The 27138-nt window shown below is 38.6% G+C and overlaps 1 protein-coding gene across 1 annotated transcript; it reads right to left on the bottom strand.

The window, feature by feature from the left end:
* CXHXorf58 (chromosome X CXorf58 homolog) lies at positions 1–27138 on the bottom strand. The gene is made up of 9 exons (XM_032620097.1): positions 27095–27138; positions 23745–23880; positions 22646–22745; positions 19879–19973; positions 19354–19465; positions 8219–8350; positions 3237–3466; positions 934–1096; positions 1–380 (listed from the first exon to the last, which is right to left on the bottom strand). Exons 2-9 carry the CDS (start codon positions 23858–23860, stop codon positions 204–206), a joined length of 1125 nt encoding a protein of 374 aa, XP_032475988.1. The 5' UTR covers positions 23861–23880; positions 27095–27138; the 3' UTR covers positions 1–203.

Genomic DNA, 27138 nt, shown 5'->3' with positions numbered 1-27138 from the left:
TTATTTAGATTAAAATTCTGTTAGTAAAAAATACTTGTACCTATGGTGATACAAAAAGGGCTTTAAAATCTGTCACACATTTGGTTAAGAGAGCATACTGAGGGCTTGTTTATGTTTTGTTTTCCTTTAACGCATATACTCATCATTTATAGACAGACAAGCAGATTGTTGAATAACCTGGTTTTCTGTCAATTAGCTGTGCTTTAACGTGATGGAGAAATATTAATATACAAGTCTTGACACCAGGCAAATAATTCCTTTTCCTCTTTTTCCAATTCGTCATCTGACATGAGCTCATTAACTTTTACAGTGTCAAAGAATGGGGTGGAGAAGACCATCGTCTCGTTTTGCTTTGTATCTGGTGTGTCCATTTTCAGTTCCTAGGTAGAATTATAAATAAAAGCGGAAAGTGTTTTATATTTGGTTTTTACTATTTTATGTTTTTTATATTTGACTGTTCACACTTAGCCTCATCTCAAAAAAATGTATAGCAGATTTTTTAAAAATTACAAAGTAAAACATGAATACATGTTCATTGTAAATATTCCTGCAATGTAGTATACTGAAGCTGACTTTCCACACTACAGGTCTTAATAAGTGTAAATAGAAATGACTTCCACTTTGAGAAAAGCACCATTAGCGATGTGCTGAATCAACAGTGCCAATATACAGAAACAATAGGGTTTTTGCCAACTCATGCTCATGTGGAGTCAAAATGGCTGGTATTTATCAGAATAGCTACTCATATTGTTTAAAAATTTTTTAAATATGCGTTACCAAGAGGAATGTAGCTTTATACTATCCAAGGTATATACCAAATGTATGTGTTTCATCCTTGAACTTGTAGATTAGGAAAATTCTACTTAAGGAAGTAGAATTACTTACAGTTTGAATATTGTCCAAAACAATGAATTCAGTACAAGTTAAACTTACAGTTCCCGCAGAAGCAATTTTTTCTTTAGCCATCTTATAAGCTTTTTTCATTTTTTCAACTTTCATTTGAGCTTGCTCGGATCGACGTCCCAGGTGTTTAATTTGACTTTGCTGTTGGTAGGGCCGATATAAAGGTTGAAGACTTGATAAGGATGAAGGGCACCTAGAAAATATTTGTAGTATAGACAGAAAAATTGTACAAAATAAAATTTTAAATTTAAGCAAGTTCCAAATTTTATTAAAGCATCCTCTGGTAAATATATCCTAGACCTCAGTGCTTGGAGCAATACTGCACGTAAGTTTTTAGGCCAAAGTTATCGTTTCTGCTTGAGTTACATAGCATAGTTCTTTGCCACTTATGAAGGTGTATAGATGATGTTTACAACAATGATAGTGAAAATTATAAAATGTTAAATCAATTTAAAATCAGTCTTCCGGGAAAATACCATGCAGTAGCCATTTGAATCTTTTTAAAAGATATACTATATACTAACACCAAAAAGTATTAAATTTCATAATGGCTGAAACAAGTTGTTTTTATCAGTGTTGGGACCAGACACAGTTGGTGCCATGCTCATAGTCCCCTTGGGCCATAGCGCACACTGGCCTCACTTAGCCTGAGAGCTTTCTTATGAAAACAAGAGCCCTTGTGCAGGGAAAGGGCCCCAGAATTAATACCTCCCCTCCTAAGCTACCCTTAACCAGTGACTGATGGGTGTTGGTGTATAAATATCCCAACTCCCTTCCCCTCTGTGGGATAACTTGAGTTGTGTGTTCTACACTGGCCAGTTCACTCCCAGGAGAGATTAAGCTCCAGTTACCCACAGTGACAACCTGCTTGCTAACATACACTGTTCTGGCTGCCTTCTCTTCCCTGTTTCACTTCTCTACCCCTCTCATCAGTGGTTCCTGGGATCACCTCCCAAATAAACTACTCATACTCAAATACTTTCCTCAGGGTTTGCTTCTGGGAGATCCCAAACTTTGAACTGCCTTCAAAGGAGCCGTTAAGAAAGTACTTTTCCCTCTTCAGTTGATTTAGAATTTGGCTACTTATTTGGTTCTTTAAGTGACTCATTCTAGGATAATCAGTAGCATGAGTCTAAATAGCAGTTATATATGGTGGCAGAGAAAATTACGTCATTTATTTGACCTTGGTGGTAACAGAGTTAAGTTCCATATTCAGTGCTTAGACGGATGAGTTAGAGAAAATCTATTTCATGATGACAGACTGCGCCCTACACTAGGCCATCTGTCTGGCAAATGTATAGCCTTGATCATAAAATAAATGGGCTAAATTATGTTATTGGGTCAGCACCCACTCATCTCTACTCCTGAAAAAAAAACAACCAGTGTGTTTGCCTGACAGTGGGTCACCAGTGTCTTTTCATGTACTAAAGGAGTATTTTTCATTTCAAATATGACTGTGTGAAAATAGACTACCAACAGGTCCTCTTCAGTCCTATTATCTCTTTCTTTTTCTTAAGAAAAAAAGCTTAATTTGTAAATAAGATGGGCTAGGTGAGACTTGGTAATGGAAAGAAAAAAGGAAGATAACTGGTGCAGTCATAGTCTGTCCATGTTGTTTCAAATCATAATACAGTCTATTTTGCTACAACATGTTCTTTTATAATGTGAAATGGCGCACATGTTATTGGTAAAGAAGGGAATAATGTCACTGTAATTTATATGCAATTTATCCTCTGCAAAGGGAGCTAGAATATCAAGACTAGAATTATAACCTTCAGCAGAAAAGGAAAAAGTTCTCCTCTGTGCAGCATGAGCAAAGGGAGCCCTTTTGGCTGCATTCATGAAAACAAGAATGAGCACCGGCACCTAGGGCTCTCTCCCAAGAGAGGCACTCCCCCGCACACACACACGATCCACCCTTACTGCCCTCTTCCCTACTCCCTGCCTTGAGCAGTTCATGGTTCCTGGCAGGTCACACTGCCTCTCATGTCCACTTAAAAGGCCACCACGTTGGCCCAGGGCTCCACTTCCATCTGCACTGTCTTGGTGCCCACTACCTGCTCTAATGAAAGAGCCGCCAGCATTTTCACTCTATTGTACATTTTTTATATTTGCTGTGGTGGCCTGTCTGGTGGTACAAGGTATCTTCCCAGGTACCAATTGTCCTTTTTGTTAGTGCTCTGTTTGCAAAGTTGCATAAGTCTTCAGCAATCTGCCCCAACCCCTTTTTCCCCATATGCTCTGTTATTATTTTTCATGAGCTATTTGGCAGAATGTGAACATTTCCAGAAATGCCCCCAGTATTGTAACCCCAGTGAAGGATCACTTTTTACCTAACTTGAGAAACAATCTGTAGCTGGTGCTGACGCATCTCTTCTGTTTTTGGTCTTTGTAATAGATACTTCATTTCTTTTTTTAGACGGTTTGAGATTATTCCAGACCCCGCATAATCAACTATGTCATACATTATCATTGTCCTAGGAATGTTTTCGAGATTTAATCTTCGCCAGTAGTTATTTCTGCCACCAGAAGATGCAGGGATCTTATCCAGAAGACTGGAATACTATATGGAAAAAATAACTAAGCATGATTGGCTGTGGTGTTCTCGAATGTTTTTAGACACATTTCCCAAGGATCCACTCAAATATTACTTCATGCAAAAGCATTCCTTGATCCCGTCTCTGAACTGTATTGGTATCTCACTTCTATGACTCTTATTACTGACTACTTGATGTTCTAGCTATCTGTGTATGTTTTAGCTCCCCTACTGTGACAAGGCAGGATCCTTGTCACACAGTATCATGCACATAGTACCACGCTCATTAAATATTTATTTAATGCATAAACACTAAATCTTTAAGGCAAATATAACTCAGATAAATTAAACTCAGGATGGGCCTGAAAACTGAAAATAGCTATGTGATCTACATACCTGGCAATACTTGTTCATGACATGCTTGCATTGAAAGGACATTTGCACAAACCCTTTTACAAATAATTAGTTCACCTCTGGTGCTAAGTGGCAAATTTCACTATTTTCATTTGGAGTATTTGTAGAAATCCCACTTTTTTTTTTTTTTTGCAATACGCAGGCCTCTCATTGCTGTGGCCTCTCCTGCTGCGGAGCACAGGCTCCGGATGCACAGGCTCAGCGGCCATGGCTCACGGCCCCAGCCGCTCAGTGGCATGCGGGATCCTCCCGGACCAGGGCACAAGCCCATGTCCCCTGCGTCGGCAGGCGGACTCTCCACCACTGCGCCACCAGAGAAGCCCTCTTTTTGTTTTTAATTTAAAATATCAAATTAGGAATTTAAAAATATAAATATATATAATCAATTCAACCTTATAAATGTTCATTTAAGAGATAGGAATAGGGCAGGAGGAGCTACAATCCTGGCATTTAGGGTTTAACACACGTACACTCTCTCTCTCTCCCTCTTGTGCTCTCACACTCACACACATACAGGCAGTGCTCCCTTAGTATCATTTAGGCATGCACGAATTTCAATCAATCACCACCATTTAGCAAATAAGCTCAGTCCTTCAATAACACAGTTCAAATTTCAGTTACCACAGTAAAACTGAGTTAAATGCATAAAGTACAAACTCTGCTGCTAGCTCTTCAGTCCATAGATTACTACATAAATAACAGATGTGCATGGTAATAAATGACAAATCACGTCAGTTCTTTCGAAGTGTGTCAGTGATTGGTCACTGTAGATCTGCTTTTTAGTTCACTCACAGACAGCAAAGTGTGTAATTGTGTTACCTCTTTGTCTCCCAGTGATAAACCCATATGACATTTTACAAATAAAGATAATCAAAAGAGGGAAAGGTCAGGGCTTCCCTGGTGGCGCAGTGGTTGAGAGTCCGCCTGCCCCGGTCCAGGAAGATCCCACATGCCGTGGAGTGGCTGGGCCTGTGAGCCATGGCCGCTGGGCCTGCGTGTCCGGAGCCTATGTTCCGCAACGGGAGAGGCCACAGCAGTGAGAGACCCGTGTACGGCAAAAAAAAAAAAAAAAAAAAAAAAAAAAAAAGAGGGAAAGGTCAAAGAAAGAAAAAGTGGTAAAGCTGGAAGTGAAATTCAAATCAAATGTAAATAGAGTTCTAGAAGAAATAGGTGACCATGGGGATGCTGACACTGCCATCATTCAAGACACTGGAGCGAGGCTGCTAGACGAATTTGGTGAAGGTGAACTTATCAACATAAATGGGGAAAATGGCACTGCTGAAAAGGGTAAAGTTTTCTCAGAGGAAGTAATGTTGGCAAAAAAGAAGCTTCATATTAAAGGAGCTCTGAAACATTTCATAACATTTAAAGTACAAAGGATAGGGAATTCCTTGGCGGTCCGATGGTTATGACTCGGTGCCCTTACTCCCAGGGCCCTGGGTTTGATTCCTGGTGAGGGAACTAAGATCCTGCAAGCTGCGTGGTGCGGCCAATAAAAGTACAGAGGATAAAATGTTGGCGGGTGATCCAAACTTAGAAAGGAGTATGACAATTTGCCAGGGCATAGAGAAGATGCTCACTCCTTATTGTAAATTATATGAGAACAAGAAGGTAAGCACTGTTTAAACTACTCTTGATAAAACGATTTTTTTTACAGATTTATTGAGATTCATGTCTCATATAATTCACCTATTTAAAGTATATAATTCAATACTGTCTAGTATATTCACAGTTGATAAGCTTTTTACAAAGAAATAAAACATTTTAAATTCTGAATGTTTCTAATGTTTTAAATTATAGTGTACTAAATAAATGTTTTGCTTTTTTCCATTTTCCTATATATTTATAACAGAGAGTAAGAGAGTTTTTAATGTTTTGATAAGATTTTTTTAAAGGCACGGAACAATCACGATTTTTCCCATTGATGATTAAGTTTGCTCTGCATGGTTTCAGCTTGCATGGTTTCAGCTTTTATGGCCCTGCACTACCATGCAAAGCGAGGACTGCCTCTATATTTTATTTCCCGATAGTGGAATGGTAAAATGGGTAAACATCTCAGAACTGTCTATGATCTGCTCTGCACCTATTAGGTAGCTATACGACCTTGAGTAAGTTTTTAAAAATCTCATTAAGCTCCATTTTCCTCATCTCTTAAAGGGTCACATAATTTACAAACTTGAAGATTAAAGGAGATAATATGCATTTAAAGAGCTAAAAACAATGCTGTGTCCATAAAGGGCTCAATAAATGTCAGCGATCATCAGATCTCTCTCTTCCAATATGTCTATCTGGGAACTTCTTTCTATGACACCAATCCTTGGCATAGGGACAACCTGGAAGTATGCCACCCATGTCCTTAGCAAAGATAGCTGACATCCCCAAGCTCTACTTATTTCCTGGTTCAGTCCCCAAATCTTCTAGGTTAAGGCTCTAAAAGAAAGATAACACAATTGGGAGTCTCTAAAGCACCGCATTAATTTCATGTTTCACATGCAAGCAACTGGGTGAACAGTTAAGGCCATATATTATTATTATTATTATGAGCTAGAATTTTGGGATCCCTTGTTTCTTTAGAACTTATAAAACAGGGGTAATAATAGTACCTGCTTCTTAGGGTTGTTATGAGAATAAAAGGAGTTATTACACCAGCATTTGCTATTATTACTATTCAGGTATCTAGTTTAAGTTCCCTGATTCAGCACTGCTGTCCGACCAGTTATACAAACCAGAAACCTAGAAGCCACGTTGGACACTTTCTTTTAGCTTACCTCTCTGTCCCCAAGGCCCACTGCTTTTATTCTCTAGTTATCTCTTGCATCTCCAGCCTCACAGCCCTAAACCAAGATATCACCATCTCTCCTAAAATATTGCGGGAACCTCCAAACTAGAAGGAGGCTCTTGCTGTCTTCTAATCCTTTATCTATAATACACTGCAGCCAGATGGGTCTCTTCACATATTAGATTAGGTCACCGCATTTCCCGAAACACTGCACCAGCTTCTCATTGCACACACAATCAAGGAAAAAATAAACACCTTACTATGGTCAAAAGCCCTGCATCATGATCTCTTACCAGCCCTCTAGCCTGACTGCATACCACACCTTCCGTGCTCTCCCTTCTCCAGGTCCACAAACCTGCTTTCATGCCCTGCAGTTTGTCCTGCCACAGAGCCTTTGCCTGGGGTGCACCACCCGTTCAGCCGCAGACCGAGGCTGTGACACATTGTTGATTGCCTGCCTATCACCCATTTCCCTCTTCTCCCTTACTTATGGAGCCCTGATTTTTTTTTTCACATATGGAACAGACATATGCTCTGGGAAGGAAAGCCCCAGCACATGAACCATGATTGTTCTAAGTCAATTATGGGAAACGATCCCATTTCCCTTTACAGTGATTGGTTTAGGGGGAGCATGTGATCCAGTTCTGAGCAATGGGACCTGAGAGGAAGTCTGTTGGGGGCTTCTGGGAAAGATTTTTCTTCTTGAGATTTAGAGAAAAAGATGCTGAGTCCTCTTCTTCCTGCCTTTGAATGTAGTTGAGAATGTGATAGTCATCTTGTTACTATGTGAAGGAAGCTGAGAGGACTGTAGTGAAGCTGACCAACAACCCTGATGTCCTTGAGCTGCGACACTAGCTATCCCAGGACGCACCTGTCCAGGGACTCCCTAACACGGGACAACGTCCTTTATTGTTTAAGCCTCTTGTGCTTGGGGATATTCTGTTCCTTGTAGCAGAAAGCATCGAAACAATAATAGACCCTTTCCTTACTAGGTCAAATCCCCGTCATGTACTCTTTTTAGCACCATGTATTTATTTTTGATTTTTTTATTGAGATAAAATTCACATAATATAAATTTTACCATTTTAAAGTATAAAATTCAGTGTTTTGGTTTTTTTTTTAGTAAATTCACAATATCTATCACTACTAATTCCAAAACGTTTCCATCACCCCTGGAAAAAACCCTACATTCCTTACCTATCACTCCCCAGACACAAAAGGCCACATATATGGTTCCATTAATAGGAAACGTCCAGAACAGGCAAATTCAGAGAGACAGAAAGCAGATTAGTGGCTGATAGGGGCTGGAGTGACAGAGGAATGGGGAGTGACTGCTTAATGGATGTGAGGTTTCCTTCGGGGTGACAAAAAGGTTCTTAAACTAGACCGTAGTGATGTTTGCACAACACTGTGAAGGTACTTAGTGCCACTGAAATGTACACTTTAAAATGATACATTTTATATTGTGTGTATTTCACCACAGTAAACTGATACATGATTCTTCCTGGAGGATAGGGTCAGGAGGCTTATTTTGTTGTTTTCAATATCTAAATTGCAATATCTAAATCCAAATCTAAATTCCTTACTTGCATGTAATCTTTCAGGGTGACAATATCTATTTCATCAGTTATTTTGAACTTCTGGAAAAGACGTTCATCTTCCATAATTTGATGATAAAATTTCTTTTTCCCCATTATTTTGCAAGCATCAACCACAGCCTATAAAGAGGAAAAAAATACTTTTAAAATAGTAGTATAATAGCAATGACTATCAGCACACACTTTACATATTTTTTGAGACAAATGCATCAAATATTGTTCCTTTCTTCTAGTAGCTTGCTATTCAATAAAAACTGTATTTACAAAGAAAAGATTATATAGATTTTTAAACCACTTAAAATTTGTTTCCATAACCATATCTAAATAGTTTTAAAATGTAGCTAGAGGAGTAGCGGAGTCCACAATCCACAGAGGACATTATTTTCCTTTAAAAAACAAAACAAACCGCTAACGTATTCATGCTGTCAATGCAGGGAAAGCTTATCTGGTTATTAAACAGGTTGCCCTAGGAACCGCAATGAAAGGTACTGGGGCCAGCTCTCTTTTATGTGGCTGTTAATATCTCGCCCTCAAATGGAAACATGTACGTTTCAGAGGGCTGAGACCTCCCTCTCCTTTAGGCTTTTCTCAGTAGCAAAAGAGTAGCAAACAAAGGATTTTTTTTCTCTCACAAATGTCAACATTTTCTACTCAAGGAAAGCACCTGAGAGGGCAGAGACACAAGAATCACAGAATACACGGAGGCTCGAATCCAGTCTGGCTGTATTTGCACCATACCCCTCCACGTATACCTATCCTTGTGCTAAGAGCTATATACATAGACTGTGAATAGAGAATTAAGTGCTTCCCCATCCTCCTTCCCACCCCCCGTAAGTATGTGCTGACTATTCTAATACATATTTATATTACATATCTGTGCTTCTGGCCACAAAGGTTATGCTTATGTGAAGGGAGACTGGCGTAGATGAAAATTCAAGCATCATTTGATTCCAGGTCAGTTTCTTTTTTCCTTTGTATCTCAGAATGTGATACTGTGAAAGTATGGGAACTCTGTGTTTTAATGCTGATATAAGACTATAGAATAGTGGTTGAGACAGGCCTAAAACTCGGAATCTGTTTTTACTTAACACGCAAAATAATAGCAAGCCTTAATGTACTTCTTATTCCAATTCTCACTTTTCTTATCCAGAATATTTCCTATTTATTTATTTATTTAAATTCCAAAGCTTAGAACACAGACACATAGGGAAAGTGAAAGAAAATATTCAAATGGTTGTAGTTTGATTCCTAATGCACTAAATCGAAGGGACAGAAACAGTTTACTAAAAATGTGATGGAACCTTCCTTTAGGCAGATCATTTTGGCTTTCCGTTTCATTAGTTTCTTTAAACACTATGCATCTAAAGAAAAGGCAGTATTGGCACATATCTCCATTATGCTTTCTTGCAATTTATTTCCTGTGGGTTCTAATTAACCATCCCCACAGTGACACTAAAGGTAAAAGCAAATAGTTGTACACAGAACAGGTCTGAAAACCCTATAATTTCTGCCTTGTGAATTTCTTTAGATATAACTATATTTTACTAGCTCAAGTTACTTAGAAAAGGTATTTCTTGTCAGTTCCTACTCTACTCCACTCAGCCACCACCACCAATCTCTCCAAGCCCCAGTTTCCTTATTCATACAGTGCCTCAGCTGTGTGGCTCAGATTTGTCAAGCCCATCTCAGTCTCTCAGCCAAAATAACCCCATGCCTGGCAGCACAGGGCAGGCTTGCTGCCCACTTGTGACAGGGGTTTGAAAAAAGTTTGCCCTCCAGTGGTCAAGGTGTTCTTTCTCAGACATTGGCCGTGTATGGCCAGATTCAGGAAAGTCCTTCTGGATAGGAAGGGATGGGAATAAAGAGCCCAGCCCCAGGAGAAAGGGAAGGGTGAAAACTAGGCAACGATTCCAGGTGAGCAGCCAATCAGACTAGGATTCAAGAGGAAGGTTCCATTCTTGGTGGGCGACTCAAAGGGTCAGAGGCGGGCATCTCTAAATTTGACTCCTCCCCTGAGAGCCATCATCACTCCCCCACAGCTCTGCGGCTACCTGCTGGGCAACATCTACAGTTAGGCTTGTCAAGCGGATATATGTAGAAGTGAAGTCTCAGTTCTGGCCCGGACGAGCCTCTCCAAGTTCCAGCTTCCACACAGGCAAAATGGGAATGACATGTACCTCATCAGAGTTATCAGGGGGCCATATAAGAGAATGTATTTACCAGGGTTCCTGACACAGAAGTAGTTAAGAGCATGGGCTCTGGAGTCAGGCTCACTGGGTCTTCATGTCAGTTCCTTCACTTTGTAGGTGTGAGACCTTAGGCAAGTTACTTAGTCTTTTTAAAATGAAGACAATAACAGAATCTACATTCTAGAGTTTATGAGAATTAAATGATAATGCACATTAAATGTTTAACATCATACTTGACAGTGCTCAATAAGGGCCGCTATTATTAATAACGTTTTTCCTTTTTACATAAATGCCCAATCCTCAAAAAGAACAGGGATCTTCAATTTAAAATAACAATTACTGGATGTTCATGTTTAAGAATTGTCAATTACCCAGAGGTGTCCAGGTCATGGGGGAGGGCACCTTTAGGACAGTGCTTGTCAGACTATATTGTGCCTAGGATCATCTGGGGGTCTGGTTAAAATGCATAGGCTAATTTAGTGGGTGTGAGGTGGGGCCTGACAGCCTGCATTTCTAATAAGCTCCAGGGGATGCCATTGCTGCAGGTCTGCAGACCACACTTCGTTTATTTTATTTTTTATTTATTAAAAAAAATTTTTGTTTTAAATTTTTTTTTATTTTTATCTTTGCAGACCACACTTTGAGTAGCAAGGCTTTAGGATATTCTAAATATAGTTGGTGGACTACGATAGTGACAACCCTCTTTAAATAAGCATAGCTCTGAAAATAGATCATCAAAGTAGGTGACTGAATTGAGATCTCTTTTTTATACACATGGCTATCCAATTGTTCTAGCACCATTTAAACTGCCTTCACACCTTTATGAAAAGCAACTGATCATATATATGTGGGTCTATTTCTGAACTGTTCTATTTCATGGATCTACATGTTTGCCTTTTTGCCATCACTACACCGCTGGGATTACTATAGCGTTTTTTTTTCTTTATATTTCCATTCAACTTTTATGTATTTTTTTCTTATTAGTCATCAATTTTATACACATTAGTGTATCCATGTCAATCCCAATCTCCCAATTCATCCCACCACCTCCACTCCCAGCCGCTTTGCCCCCTTGGCGTCCATACGTTTTTCTCTACTTCTGTGTCTCAATTTCTGCTCTGCAAACCGGTTCATCTGTACCATTTTCTAGGTTCCACATATATGCATTAATATACAATATTTGTTTTTCTCTTTCTGACTTATCTCACTCTGTATGACAGTCTCTAGATACATCCACGTCTCTACAAATGACCCAATTTCGTTCCTTTTTATGACTGAGTAATTTTCCATTGTATATATGTACCACATCTTTATCCATTTGTCTGTCAATGGGCACTTAGGTTGCTTCCATGACCTGACTATTGTAAATAGTGCTGCAATGAACACTGGGGTGCATGTGTCTTTTTGAATTATGGTATTCTATGGGTATATGCCCAGTAGTGGGATTGTTGGGTCATATGGTAATTCTGTTGTTAGTTTTTTAAGGAACCTCCATACTGTTCTCCATAGCGGCTGTATCAATGTACATTCCCACCAACAGGGCAAGAGGGTTCCCTTTTCTCCACACCCTCTCCAGCATTTATTGTTTGTAGATTTTCTGATGATGCCCATTCTAACTGGGGTGAGGTGATACTTCATTGTAGTTTTGATTTGCACTTCTCTAATAATTAGTGATGTTGAGCAACTTTTCATGTGCTTCTTGACCATCTGTATGTCTTCTTTGGAGAAATGTCTGTTTAGATCTTCTGCCCATTTTTGGATTGGGTTGTTTATTTTTATAAGACTGAGCTGCATGAGCTGTTTATATATTTTGGAGATTAATCCTTTGTCGGTTGATTCGTTTGCAAATATTTTGTCCCATTCTGAGGGTTGTCTTTTCGTCTTGTTTATGGTTTCCTTTGCTGTGCAAAAGCTTTTAAGTTGCATTAGGTCCCATTTGTTTATTTTTGTTTTTATTTCCATTACTGTAGGAGGTGGATCAAAAAATATCTTGCTGTGATTTATGTCAAAGAGTGTTCTTCCTGTGTTTTCCTCTAAGAGTTTTATAGTGCCCGGTCTTACATTTAGGTCTCTAATCCATTTTGACTTTAGTGTATGGTGTTAGGGAGTGTTCTAATTTCATTCTTTTACATGTAGCTGTCCAGTTTTCCCAGCACCACTTATTGAAGAGGCTACCTTTTCTGCATTGTATATTCTTGCCTCCTTTATCAAAGATAACGTGACCATCTGTGCGTGGGTTTATCTCTGGGCTTTCTATCCTGTTCCATTGATCTATATTTCTGTTTCTGTGCCAGTACAATATTATCTTGATTACTGTAGCTTTGTAGTATACTCTGAAGTCAGGGAGTCTGATTTGCCCAGCTCCATTTTTTTCCCACAAGACTGCTTTGGCTATTCGGGGTCTTTTGTGTCTCCATACAAATTTTAAGATTTTTTGATCTAGTTCTGCAAAAAATGCCATTGGTAATTTGATAGGGATTGCATTGAATCTGTAGATTGCTTTGGTTAGTATAGCCATTTTCACAATATTGATTCTTCCAATCCAAGAACGTGGTATATATCTCTCCATCTGTTGGTATCATCTTTAATTTCTTTCATCAGTGTCATAGTTTTCGGCATACAGGTCTTTTGTCTCTCTAGGTAGGTTTATTCCTAGGTATTTTATTCTTTTTGTTGCAATGGTAAATGGGAGTGTTTTCTTAGTTTCACTTTCAGATTTTTCATCATTAGTGTATAGGAATGCAAGGGATTTCTGTGCATTAATTTTGTATCCTGCAACTTTACCAAATTCATTGATTAGCTCTAGTAGTTTTCTGGTGGCATCTTTAGGATTCTCTATGTACAGTATCATGTCATCTGCAAACAGTGACAGTATTACTTCTTCTTTTCCAATTTGAATTCCATTTATTTCTTTTTCTTCTCTGATTGCCGTGGCCAGGACTTCCAAAACTATGTCGAATAATAGTGGTGAGAGTGGACATTCTTGTCTTGTTCCTCATCTTAGAGGAAATGCCTTCAGTTTTTCACCATTGAGAATGATGTTTGCTGTGGGTTTGTCGTATATGGCCTTTATTATGTTGAGGTAGGTTCCCTCTATGTCAACTTTCTGGAGACTTTTTGCCATAAATGGGTGTTGAATTTTGTCAAAAGCTTTCTCTGCATCTATTGAGATGATCATATGGTTTTTCTCCTTCAATTTGTTAATATGGTGTATCACATTGATTGATTCGCGTATATTGAAGAATCCTTGCATCCCTGGGATAAATCCCACTTGATCATGGTGTATGATCCTTTTAATGTGTTGTTGGATTCTGTTTGCTAGTATTTTGTTGAGGATATTTGCATCTATATTCATGGGTGATATTGGCTAAAGGTTTATCAATTTTGTTTATCTTCCCAAAGAACCAGCTTTTAGTTTTATTGATCTTTGCTATTGTTTTCTTTGTTTCTATTTCATTTATTTCTGCTCTGATCGTTATGATTTCTTTCCTTCTGCTAACTTTGGGTTTTGTTTGTTGTTCTTTCTCTAGTTCCTTTAGGTGTAAGGTTAGATTGTTTATTTGAGATTTTTCTTGTTTCTTGAGGTAGGCTTGTATAGCTATAAACTTCCTTCTTAGAACTGCATTTGCTGCATCCCATAGGTTTTGGATCGTTGTGTTTTCATTGTCGTTTGTCTCTAGGTACTTTTTTTTTTTTTTTTTTGCGTTACGCGGGCCTCTCACTGTTGTGGCCTCTCCCGTTGCGGAGCACAGGCTCCGGACGCGCAGGCTCAGCGGCCATGGTTCATGGGCCCAGCCGCTCCGCGGCATGTGGGATCTGCCCAGACCGGGGCACGAACCCGTTTCCCCTGCATCGGCAGGCGGACTCTCAACCACTGCGCCACCAGGGAAGCCCTCTAGGTACTTTTTGATTTCCTCTTTGATTTCTTCAGTGATCTCTTGGTTAATTTTCCTTTTTGTAGTATCTTTGTCTGGTTTTGGTATCAGGGTGATGGTGGCCTCATAGAACGAGTTTGGGAGTGTTCCTTCCTCTGCAATTTTTTAGAAGAGTTTGAGAAGGATGGGTGTTACCTCTTCTCTAAATGTTTGATAGAATTCACCTGTGAAGCCAACTGGTCCTGGACTTTTGTTTGTTGGAAGATTTTTAATCACAGTTTCAATTTCATTACTTGTGATTGGTCTGTTCATATTTTCTATTTCTTCCTGGTTCAGTCTTGGAAGGCTATACCTGTGTAAGAATTTGTCCATTTCTCCCAGGTTGTCCATTTTATTGGCATAGAGTTGCTTGTAGTAGTCTCTTAGGATGCTTTGTATCTTTGCGGTGTCTGTTGTAACTTCTCCTTTTTCATTTCTAATTTTATTGATTTGAGTCCTCTCCCTCTTTTTCTTGATGAGTCTGGCTAAAGGTTTATCAATTTTGTTTATCTTCCCAAAGAACCAGCTTTTAGTTTTATTGATCTTTGCTATTGTTTTCTTTGTTTCTATTTCATTTATTTCTGCTCTGATCGTTATGATTTCTTTCCTTCTGCTAACTTTGGGTTTTGTTTGTTGTTCTTTCTCTAGTTCCTTTAGGTGTAAGGTTAGATTGTTTATTTGAGATTTTTCTTGTTTCTTGAGGTAGGCTTGTATAGCTATAAACTTCCTTCTTAGAACTGCATTTGCTGCATCCCATAGGTTTTGGATCGTTGTGTTTTCATTGTCGTTTGTCTCTAGGTACTTTTTTTTTTTTTTTTTTTGCGTTACGCGGGCCTCTCACTGTTGTGGCCTCTCCCGTTGCGGAGCACAGGCTCCGGATGCGCAGGCTCAGCGGCCATGGTTCATGGGCCCAGCCGCTCCGCGGCATGTGGGATCTGCCCAGACCGGGGCACGAACCCGTTTCCCCTGCATCGGCAGGCGGACTCTCAACCACTGCGCCACCAGGGAAGCCCTCTAGGTACTTTTTGATTTCCTCTTTGATTTCTTCAGTGATCTCTTGGTTATTTAGTAACATATTATTTAGCCTCCATGTGTTTGTGTGTTCTACGTTTTTTTCCCCTGTAATTGACTTCTAATCTCATAGCGTTTTGGTCAGAAAAGATGCTTGATATGATTTCAATTTTCTTAAATTTACTGAGGCTTGATTTGTGACCCAAGATGTGATGTATCCTGGGAAATGTTCCATGCACACTTGAGAAGAAAGTGTAATCTGCTGTTTTTGGATGGAATGTCCTATAAATATCAATTAAATCTATCTGGTCTATCGTGTCATTTAAAGCTGTGTTTCCTTATTAATTTTCATTTTGGATGATCTGTCCATTGGTGTGAGGTGTTAAAGCCCCCTACTGTTATTGTGTTACTGTTGATTTCCTGTTTTATAGCTGTTAGCAGTTGCCTTATGTATTGAGGTGTTCCTATGTTGGGTGCATATGTATTTATAATTTTTATATCTTCTTCTTGGATTGATCCTTTGATCATTATGTAGTGTCCCTCCTTATCTCTTGTAGCAGTCTTTATTTTAAAGTCTATTTTACCTGATAGGAGTATTGCTACCCCAGCTTTCTTTTGATTTCCATTTGCATGGAATATCTTTTTCCAACCCCTCACTTTCAGTCTGTATGTGTCCCTAGGTCTGAAGTGGGTCTCTTGTAGACAGCATATATATGGGTCTTGTTTTTGTATCCATTCAGCAAGCCTGTGTCTTTTGGTTGGAGTATTTAATCCATTCACCTTTAAGGTAATTATTTATATGTATGTTCCTATGACCATTTTCTTAATTGTTATGGGTTTGTTTTTGTAGGTCCTTTTCTTCTCTTGTGTTTCCCACTTAGAGAAGTTCCTTTAGCATTTGTTGTAGAGCTGGTTTGGTGGTGCTGAATTCTCTTAGCTTCTGCTTGTCTGTAAAGCTTTTGATTTCTCCATCGAATCTGAATGAGATCCTTGCCGGGTAGAGTAATCTTGGTTGTAGGTTCTTCCCTTTCATCACTTTAAGTATATCATGCCACTCCCTTCTGGCTTGTAGCGTTTCTGCTGAGAAATCAGCTGTTAACCTTATGGGAGTTCCCTTGTATGTTATTTGTCGTTTTTCCCTTGCTGCTTTCAATAATTTTTCTTTGTCTTTAATTTTTGCCAATTTGATTACTATGTGTCTCGGCGTGTTTCTCCTTGTGTTTATCCTGTATGGGACTCTCTGCACTTCCTGGACTTGGGTGGCTATTTCTTTTCCCATGTTAGGGAAGTTTTCAACTATAATCTCTTCAAATATTTTCTCGGGTCCTTTCTCTCTCTCTTCTCCTTCTGGGACCCCTATAATGCAAATGTTGTTGTGTTTAATGTTGTCCCAGAGGTCTCTTAGACTGTTTTCATTTCTTTTCATTCTTTTTTCTTTATTCTGTTCTGCAGCAGTGAATTCCACCATTCTGTCTTCCAGGTCACTTATCTGTTCTTCTGCCTCAGTTATTCTGCTATTGATTCCTTCTAGTGTAGTTTTCATTTCATTTATTGTATTGTTCATCTCTGGTTGTTTGTTCTTTAATTCTTCAAGATCTTTGTTAAACGTTTCTTGCATCTTCTCTATCTTTGCCTCCATTCTTTTTCGTAGGTCCTGGATCATCTTCACTATCATTATTCTAAATTCTTTTTCTGGAAGATTTCCTATCTCCATTTCATTTAGTTGTTTTTCTGAGGTTTTATCTTGTTCCTTCCTCTGATGCATAGCCCTCTGCCTTTTCATCTTGTCTATCTTTCTGTGAATGTGGTTTTTGTTCCACAGGCTGCAGGATTGTAGTTCTTCTTGCTTCTGCTCTCTGCCCTCTACTATAGCATTTTAAGTCTTGGAATCAGGTAGTGTAAATAGTCTAATTTCGTTCTTCTTCTCCAAAGTTATTCAGGCTATTCTACATCCTTTCACTTGTTTTTGCTTTTGTGTGTGTGTGTGTGTGTGTGTGTGTGTGTGTGTGTTTGTAAATACATGAGAAATGCTGTTGGAAAATGAGAAGGAAATGAAACTAGAATTGGATATAAGAATGAGGGAAAAGATGGAACCAAAAAGAATTGGTGAAACTCCCCTCCTTCATAAATGAACTTATTAAACATCTGAATGGACTACAACTGACTTATTTCTTTCACATGGAGAAATAAATAAACTTAGTAAAGTTGTATCAGTTTGCTAAAGACACAGTGTGTACATTCAAAGAGCAAAAAAGTTGAGTGAACTTAAAGTGAGAAAATTTCCATTTCTACAGGCTTTCTATTAACTATGAATCCAAGAATTGCCAGAATTTGTTTTCAACCTGAACTAAAGGAAAAAGGAATCCTAACCTGTTCTCTCCAAGTTGGGTATGTTCTGATCATTTGTAACCCCTTATAATGTTTAGTGAAAAACTCAAACTGAATAGTATAATCACATTTTAAAAATAAGAATGAAAAAATTTTAAATATATTTAAATAAAAATATATTTTTATGGAAAAATATGTGCAATAATATGTGTATTTTTATGGAAAAATATGAAGCATACACAATAAACTATTAACAGTGATCACCCAAGGTGAATGAAAGTTGCAGCACAAAGAAGAAAGGCATAAAGGCATATTTTCCTTTTAAAAAAAATCTCTGTGCTATTTCTTTTAACAGTTACTTTGTAATTAAAATAAAATTTAAGTTATTATACAGCATTTTAATGAATTATGATATATACACAGTGCTTTCCAGTCATGGCCTCTAAGGTTTTCATTTGCTCCAGCCTGGGCATAGCAGGGTCTGCCAGGAGCTGCCTTGGGAAAATTTCAGTTCCTAAAAAAGCCACATTATATAACCTCAGAAAAGCAACAGTTGATGAAATTTTATAGGGACAACTATAAGCTTATTCTGTAGATAAATGTGGCATGAATTTATCTCTGGAATGGAGAATAAACATCTACTTTCCCATTTGAAGTCATTCTATATAAATGAACAAATATTAATGTTTCTGAAATACCATATTCCACATGAAACCACGAGTCCTTTTGATACATTTCTGAAACCAAACTAAATTTTCTCTGATATTGCCTGAGAAGACATAGAAAAGCAGTCTCTTTTCCTTTTCTAATATTCTTCAGAGAATATATGCTGCACATGCTGGATCTGGTCAGAAACTGGCAGGCTGTGTGGTCTTCTATCCTGAATACATGCCATTACTGATGATTTCAGGTGGGTCATACTTTTCATGTAAGGTATTTCCAGAAGGCTACAAGAAAACAACCTTTGATATGTGGTTTATAAAAGGCTAAATATGAGAATGTACACTTTTTTCTCGACTATAGTCATATATAAGAGTCAAAGGAATAAAACCTATGCTGTAGATCCTCACTATTAAAAATGTGGTACATGGATCAGCAGCAGTGGCAGCTGCTGGGAGCTGGGTAGAAATGCAGAATCTCAGGACCCGTCCCAGATTTACTGAATCAAAAACTGCATTTCAATAAGATCCTCACGTGAGTCCTATGCTGTAGACACAATTATGATGAATATTCACGAAAGTTAAAAGTATGAGAACTCATGTAAAAAAGGATAAATGTTTTAAAAGTTCCTTTTCAATACTCTAGCACACTTTTTCTAAACATGCTACCAGAATCAAAGAAACAATGATAAAATACCATTAAAACAAAATTGCATAAATGTTCTGCATAATTAAAAAGCCCTGACCAACAGGCCACTGTAATTCATTATTAGCAAACCAAAATTTTCATACAAAGAAAACTGATGGGTATATTTTAGGGCCTTATATAAGAAATTCATTCCAAATATTTTTTTAGCTAATAAACAGAGTCACTCTGAAACATGATGCTTAAAAAAATACTACCTGCTTGCTGGGCTGTTTAATGGTGAAATAACATAGTCTGTATACTTTGAATGCAATTCAGATACCGCATAGATGTTAAAAAGCTAAATTAACACAAACTGTACATCATGAAACATCACCTCACTTGACGGCTTTAATAAATTTTTTCCACTGAAATACTTGTAACCAAGGCCTTCAGTATGAAGAAAAATTTTAAACACGATGAAAGGTGGAAATGTTTCGCCACTAAATCTGAAATAAAGACCAAAATTAGTCATTTCGCATCAGGTTTGGAGCTGTCACTTCTCCTCCTTGTACTTAAGATCATTCACATATTTTTTTGCATGCAGGGTAAAAGCTATACCAGAGCATAAAAAGAACTGGTAATGAAACGGATCACAGAGTATGAAAGAGCCACACTTTGGCATGTGTGCTCACAGTTATTCTCATATGTGTGTCAGACTGAACACATCATGAGAGATGAGAGCTACTTTTAAGGCAACATTTGGCCCAAGAGTCATGCCTCAGTTTCTTCACATAATAAATGTAAATAAGAACAACACATTTACTTTGTAATTACATATGAGGACTTAAGAAAATAAATTTCTAAGATTCTTTCACATTAACGAAGCACTGCTTGAAGTAAATCAGCATAAAAACATTACCTGAATCTAACTTTACACTTCAAGCAAGGATCTTTAACAAGCTCAGCCTCTAAAGGGTTCACTTTCTTCAAAATTTCATGTGTCACATGATGTTCCTGAAAGAGATGATGGTGCTATAAATGGAATGCAGTACCTGCCCAGGCACAATCTATTGAAAATAACAGAGGGGGCATGGCAAAGTGACAGTACACCAGAAAAATGGAGCTGGAGGAATCAGGCTCCCTGACTTCAGGCTATATTACAAAGCTACAGTAAGCAAGACAGTATGGTACTGGCACAGAAACAGAAATATAGATCAATGGAACAGGATAGAAAGCCCAGAGATAAACCCACGCACATATGGTCACCTTATCTCTGATAAAGGAGGCAAGAATATACAGTGGAGAAAAGACAGCCTCTTCAATAAGTGGTGCTGGGAAAACTGGACAGCTACATGTAAAAGTATGAAATTAGAACACTCCCTAACACCATACACAGAAATAAACTCAAAATGGATTAAAGACCTAAATGTAAGGCCAGACACCATCAAACTCTTAGAGGAAAACATAGGCAGAACACTCTATTGACATAAATCACAGCAAGATCCTTTTTGACCCACTTCCTAGAGAGATGGAAATAAAACCAAAAATAAACAAATGGGACCTAATGAAACTTCAAAGCTTTTGCACAGCAAAGGAAACCATAAACAAGACGAAAAGACAACCCTCAAAATGGGAGAAAATATTTGCAAATGAAGCAACTGACAAAGGATTAATCTCCAAAATTTACAAGCAGCTCATGCAGCTCAATATCAGAAAAACAAACAACCCAATCCAAAAATGGGCAGAAGACCTAAATAGACATTTCTCCAAAGAAGATATACAGAGTGCCAACAAACACATGAAACAATACTCAACATCATTAATTATTAGAGAAATGAAAATCAAAACTACAATGAGGTATCATCTCACACCGGGCAGAATGGCCATCATCAAAAAATCTACAAACAATAAATGCTGGAGAGGGTGTGGAGAAAAGGGAACCCTCTTGCACTGTTGGTGGGGTAAATTGATACAGCCACTATGGAGAACACTATGGAGGTTCCTTAAAAAACTAAAAATAGAACTACCATACGACCCAGCAATCCCACTACTGGGCATATACCCTGAGAAAACCATAATTCAAAAAGAGTCATGTACCAAAATGTTCATTGCAGCTCTATTTACAATAGCCAGGACATGGAAGCAACCTAAATGTCCATCAACAGATGAATGGATAAAGAAGATGTGGCACATATATACAATGGAATATTACTCAGCCATAAAAAGGAACAAAATTGAGTTATTTGTAGTGAGGTGGATGGACCTAGAATCTGTGATACAGAGTGAAGTAAGTCAGAAAGAGAAAAACAAATACCATATGCTTACACATATATATGGAATCTAAAAAAAAAAAAAGAAAATGGTCATGAAGAACCTAGGGGCAAGATGGGAATAAAGACGCAGACCTACTAGAGAATGGACTTGAGGACACAGGGAGAGGGAAGGGTAAGCTGGGACAAAGTGAGAGTGGTAGTGTATATATGGACATATATACACTACCAAATGTAAAATAGCTAGCTAGTGGGAAGCAGTCGTATAGCACAGGGAGATCAGCTCGGTGGTTTGTGACCACCTAGAGGGGTGGGATAGGGAGGGTGGGAGGGAGGGAGATGCAAGAGGGAAAACAAATTTTTTTAAATAAATAAATTTTAAAAATAAATAAAGCAGTGGGTCTGTGGGTCAGATGGTAAAAAAGTGTACACATTTCTCAGAGTTTATCATTTTTTTCAGAGCTGCTAAAATTCCCTTAATGTGACTATTACTAATTATAGATTACTGTAATCACAGGTGATTTTATTAGGAGAATATTTACTACTATATGAAAGAAGACTTAATACTCTGCCAGTGTTGCCAGAGTTGTTTGGGGAGTGGGGGGATGTGCACCTTTTTGTTCGTTTCTTTGTTTTTATTCAAATAGGATTATATTATTCATAATGTTCTGCAGTTGCCATTTCACTAATGAGATATTTTAGCTATTTTTCTATTGCAGATTCATATGCAAGGCTGCAAGCCTTAACAGTAGGAAAGCACCGACATTTATTTAACCAGTATCCTATCGATGGACATTATAGGGTTTACTTTCTTTGCTGTTACAAACAGTACTGCAATGAAACTGTACATAGATTGTAGAATGGATTCCTACAAGTAAAATTGCTGGGTGGAAGGCAAAGGCACTTTTAATACAGAGATTTTTAGTGGTAGAAGATCACTGTCTCACATCTTCAAATAAGAAATAGATTTAAAAAATCATATTGGTTTCAGAAAAAGACACAGTAGTTACCCATGTTAAAAGTAAATCCAGGGCTTCCCTGGTGGCACAGTGGTTGAGAGTCTGCCTGCTGATGCAGAGGATGTGGGTTCGTGCCCAGGTCCGGGAAGATCCCACATGCCGCAGAGCGGCTGGGCCCGTGAGCCATGGCCGCGGAGCCTGCGCGTCCGGAGCCTGTGCTCCGCAACGGGAGAGGCCACAACAGTGAGAGGCCCGTGTACCGCAAAAAAAAAAAAAAGTAAATACAGAAATATTCATTTAGAGTTAACCAAAGAAGAAATCCCATAACCCCATGCAATATTATTAGATTCAAATAGACGGGATTTTAAAAGGTTATATATTCTTTCTTTATTTAACACACCTTTTACCTTGATAAGTAATTATATCTGTCAGAACAAACAAAAAGCAAAATACATACCGCTGCACAAATTGTACACTTAAGGAGTTGAAACATTGATTTGTCAAGATGAGATAACCACACTCTCTGTATCGTGTGAGCTGAAATATCTTTATTATTTCTGAAAGGAAAAAAAAGAGCTTAAGATTTGTGAAGTAGTTTTCATTTTCCTAAAATCTTGGGGAACTCTGGATTTATGCTTCCTCCTCTTGCATCTCCCCATCCTCCACCCTAAGACTGACCTAATGAGGAACATTTGGATGTGGTAATTAGAACTGGTCATCTGCCGAATCTAGTCAGAATGAGGATAAGAAATGCTTGAGAATATTTCCCTTGAGATTAAAAAAAATCCTGGCTAAAACTTTATCATCAAAAAAATGTGCTTTCTAAAAACATCCATGACCTAAAATGATTCCATTATAGTTCTTAAAAACACTGTCCAACTAGTTCAAGTGCTAAGAAAATAGAATGTAGAATAGTTGAAGTTACAGTAGGCCCAAATTTTCTTCTGGGACCGGATGACCATGCCCTAGAAAAAGAAACTCCATTCTCTGATCTTTGTTTGAACCAGGCTCATCCCAGTCAGGTCAGAGCATTATTCTACTTTTGATCATGTCCCAGCCCTGGCAGATAATAGGGATCTCACTCTCCAAGAACTGCCCCCCCACCCCATCATTACCCCTCACAGAGCTACAAAGAGAGGTAGGTACTCCTCTATAATGCCACTGTTGACTGGCAAAGTGCAGACTACAAGATGTAGAGTAGAAAAGGCCTGAAGTATGGAAACAGACCCTTGAATACTAGCTGATGCCATTTATTAGCTGTTTAGCCTTCTGCAAATCAGTTACCTTGTTCCAGTTGCTACTTCCTCACTTATAAGATGTAATAACAAGACTGCATCACAGGGTTGTGTCAGGATCAAAGAGATGTGTGTTAACATGCTTTGTCAATTATGAAATACTATAATTATAATAATTATTATTCAATTCACAAGTATTTTTAAAACACACAAAAAACCTCTAATTTACAAAACAAGAAGTGTTTGATGTTAGCTGGGTAAATACCATACGGAAACTGTCCAGTTGTGGAAGATGATACCAGGCGAAAAATGGCTACTTACTGTTGTTTTCCCTTTGTCTTTATAGCATTTGACAAATGTACTTTGTGACCTTTTCCCAAGCGTGGACTATCTGATTTGGGGACACCAGTAACTGATGTCTTTGGGGAATGACTCATTTTCCTCACAATGAAGTACTCTGAAATACATAAATTAAACATTTGAGGTCAAAATCTATGTTATTACACTGCTTGGATGAGACTCAAGTGCCATTATGATTGTTGTGCTAATTCCAGAACCCCTGAAAAAGGAAGGTTTCATAGATCTCTTTTTTTTTTTTTGAGTCACGAGTAACACTTTTTTTTCTTTTTTTTTTAACATCTTTATTGGAGTATAATTGCTTTACAATGGTGTGTTAGTTTCTGCTTTATAACAAAGTGAATCCGTTATACATATACATATGTCCCCATATCTCTTCCCTCTTGCGTCTCCCTCCCTCCCACCCTCCCTATCCCACCCCTCTAGGTAGTCACAAAGCACTGAGCTGATCTCCCTGTGCTATGTGGCTGCTTCCCACTAGCTATCTGTTTTACATTTGGTAGTGTATATATGTCCATACCACTCTCTCACTTCCTCCCAGCTTACTCTTCCCCGTCCCCGTGTCCTCAAGTCCATTCTCTGTGTCCGCGTCTTTATTCCTAGATCTCTTAATGTTGCTTACATTCTTTGTGTACTACAAATATTATGTATATGGGAAAGACAAGTGGATCTATCCATAGCCTTCTAACTTGCCTCCCTGCCTGCAGTCTCTTCCATCCTCCACACTGCAGCTGGAGTTAACTTTTCAGAGCAATAATCCAACCTTATCACTCTTCAACTTAAAATCTTTCAGGGACACCTCATTTCCTCCAAGCTAAAGTCCAGACTCCTTAGAATTGCGTTCAACTCTTTTCACAATCCAGTTCCATTCTTTCTCAAATCTCAAAATATCAACTTTCCACTAGCATTCCTCTCTATACTCTGAGAACAAGAACTTCTTGCCAAAATCAATGTTTTACGACTCTGTGCTGCTGATCATGCCATTTCCTCTACCTGGAATGACTTCCCTACCACCAGCAAACATCAGTTCATCCTTCAAGACCCCAGCTAATTGATGCCTCTTCCCTGAAGTTTTCCACTATCTTTTTTCCAGAACTACTGACTACTGTCTCCAAGGTCCCATAATACTGTATATGTTTTTCTTTTACAGTACTTCTTGTATTGCATCATAATTTGGTTTCTTGGCTGTCACCCCACAAGCTTGTTGAAGGCAGGAGGCATTTTGCTAACTATGGAATCCCCAGTGCCTATCAGAGTGGAGGGTTTTTACATGCTTTCCAAAAACTTTTCATCCTGGTTTTACCATGGAATAGCTGTGAGACTTTGGGCAAGTCCCTTAACCTTTCAGGAGCTCAGTTCCCTCCCTGGTAAAGTGAGAGGACGTGTAGTAAGTGATCTGATTTCATTTCTGATTTTCTATCCTTTGACACATTACTCCAATTTGGAAGCAGCTGCCAAATTCTTAGTCACTGCTTAGTATCTTGTACTAAACCAGGTCCTCTTTATCTTTTCTTTTGGTGCCATGGACAAACTCCTTCTACAAACTATGTTTTTTAAGACACATAACATAAACTATATGGGATTACAAAAGACTCCAATTATATTGAAATCATTGTCAAAACATTTTCAAAAACAAAATTATAGAAATGTGTCTTCTTTATGCATTAAATAATACAAGAGTGCTAATAATCACTGTACTTGTGAAGTGGTAATGAGCAGAAACGATATTTCAAGAAATCTGCCGTGACTGTAACATGATATGAAAATACTGTGCTTTCTGTGGATGACAAAGTCACGGGTGCTGCTGATACTACTGTGGTTTGTTACCTACACTATAATTGAAAGAAATGCTAAAGTTCAGTTAGACGTTAGTGAAAATAAAGTTGCAATTTTTCCCCAAGTTCATGTACCCCCTAAATTAAGAATTCCTGCCTTAATTTATCACTTATAAGTCACACTTTTATATACATATGACATTTCATTACTGATGCAGAGCCTTCAGAGTCTCCTTAATATTTCTCCTTAGGGATGGGGATGTGGATGGCTTGGAATACACTATTCTCTCGAGAAAGAGAAAAGCATTCCTTAATATCCAGGAGCTGGGGCTTCCCTGGTGGCGCAGTGGTTAAGAATCCACCTGCCAGTGCAGGGGACACGGGTTCAAGCCCTGGTCCAGGAAGATCCCACATGGCACAGAGCAACTAAGCCCATGCACCACAACTACTGAGCCTACGCTCTAGAGCCCGCGAGCCACAACTACTGAAGCTCGTGTGCCTAGAGCCCGTGGTCCGCAAAAAGAGAAGCCACCACAATGAGAAGCCTGCACACCGCAATGAAAAGTAGCCCCTGCTCACCACAACTAGAGAAAAGCCCACGTGCAGCAATGAAGACCCAATGCAGCCATAAATAAATAAATAAATAAATCTATATTAAAAAAAAAATATCCAGGACCTGGCCTGGCACTCACAGCTGGGCTTTAGTGTTAACCCTGGCTTCCTAACACCACCGAACCCAGAGCAAAGCCTTGCTTCCTTGAACCCGCCCCCAAATCACCCAACCAAAGCCCAAATCCTAGAATACATCTTTCTAACACCCTCTTACTGAGATTCCCCACTGTTTCCCAAGGTGTGCGTTTTCCTAGCAGCAACAAGAAAAAAACCCAACTTGTTCAACTACAGATGTGTTACTAGTGGTCTTTGGCTGGAGGGCAGTGACACAGCACCACAAAAATCCCCCAAATCTTCTGGATGCCTGCCTGGATGGGCTTACACTTGCTATAGGGTTAGAATATAAAATACAGAATGAAATATAAAACAGTACCCTATTATGAGCCACTGTAACAATTGTTTAGGTGAGATCACAGGCTTTAAAGGCCGACAACTTAGATTTGGATCCAGACTTCCCACTTTCCTTCTGTGTGGCCTTGCACATATTACTTGTCTGTGCCTCAGTTTCTTCATCTATTAGATGGGAAGTAATAATCGTGCCCACCTACTTGGGTTGTTGGAAAGAGAAGACGACTGTGGACAAGGAGTTTAGGTCAGAGCCTGGCATATAGTAAACGCTATTGGTGGTTGCTACTCTTAATAAGATAATTATTGTCATTACTACTTATTTCTACTAGTATTAAGGGACAAACATTTGATTCCCAGCGACGGACAGAAGCTTAAGCATTTTCAAGAGGAAAAAAAAATGTCAGGTCTTTCGAGATTAAAGGACGTGGCAAATTAGTTAAAATTTAAAATCTTAGAAATGTCCAGCCCAGAGTAAAACAACAACAACAACAACAACAAAATCCCCACAAAACTAAAAACCTTTTGTGAGGTAAATCCAGGCCCCAGAGGTCGGCGGCTGCGGC

This window comes from Phocoena sinus, chromosome X (assembly GCF_008692025.1).
Source record: "Phocoena sinus isolate mPhoSin1 chromosome X, mPhoSin1.pri, whole genome shotgun sequence".
NCBI lineage: Eukaryota > Metazoa > Chordata > Mammalia > Artiodactyla > Phocoenidae > Phocoena > Phocoena sinus.
The sequence above is the reverse complement of the archived record's forward strand: the minus strand, read 5'-3'. Positions and strand labels throughout refer to the sequence as shown.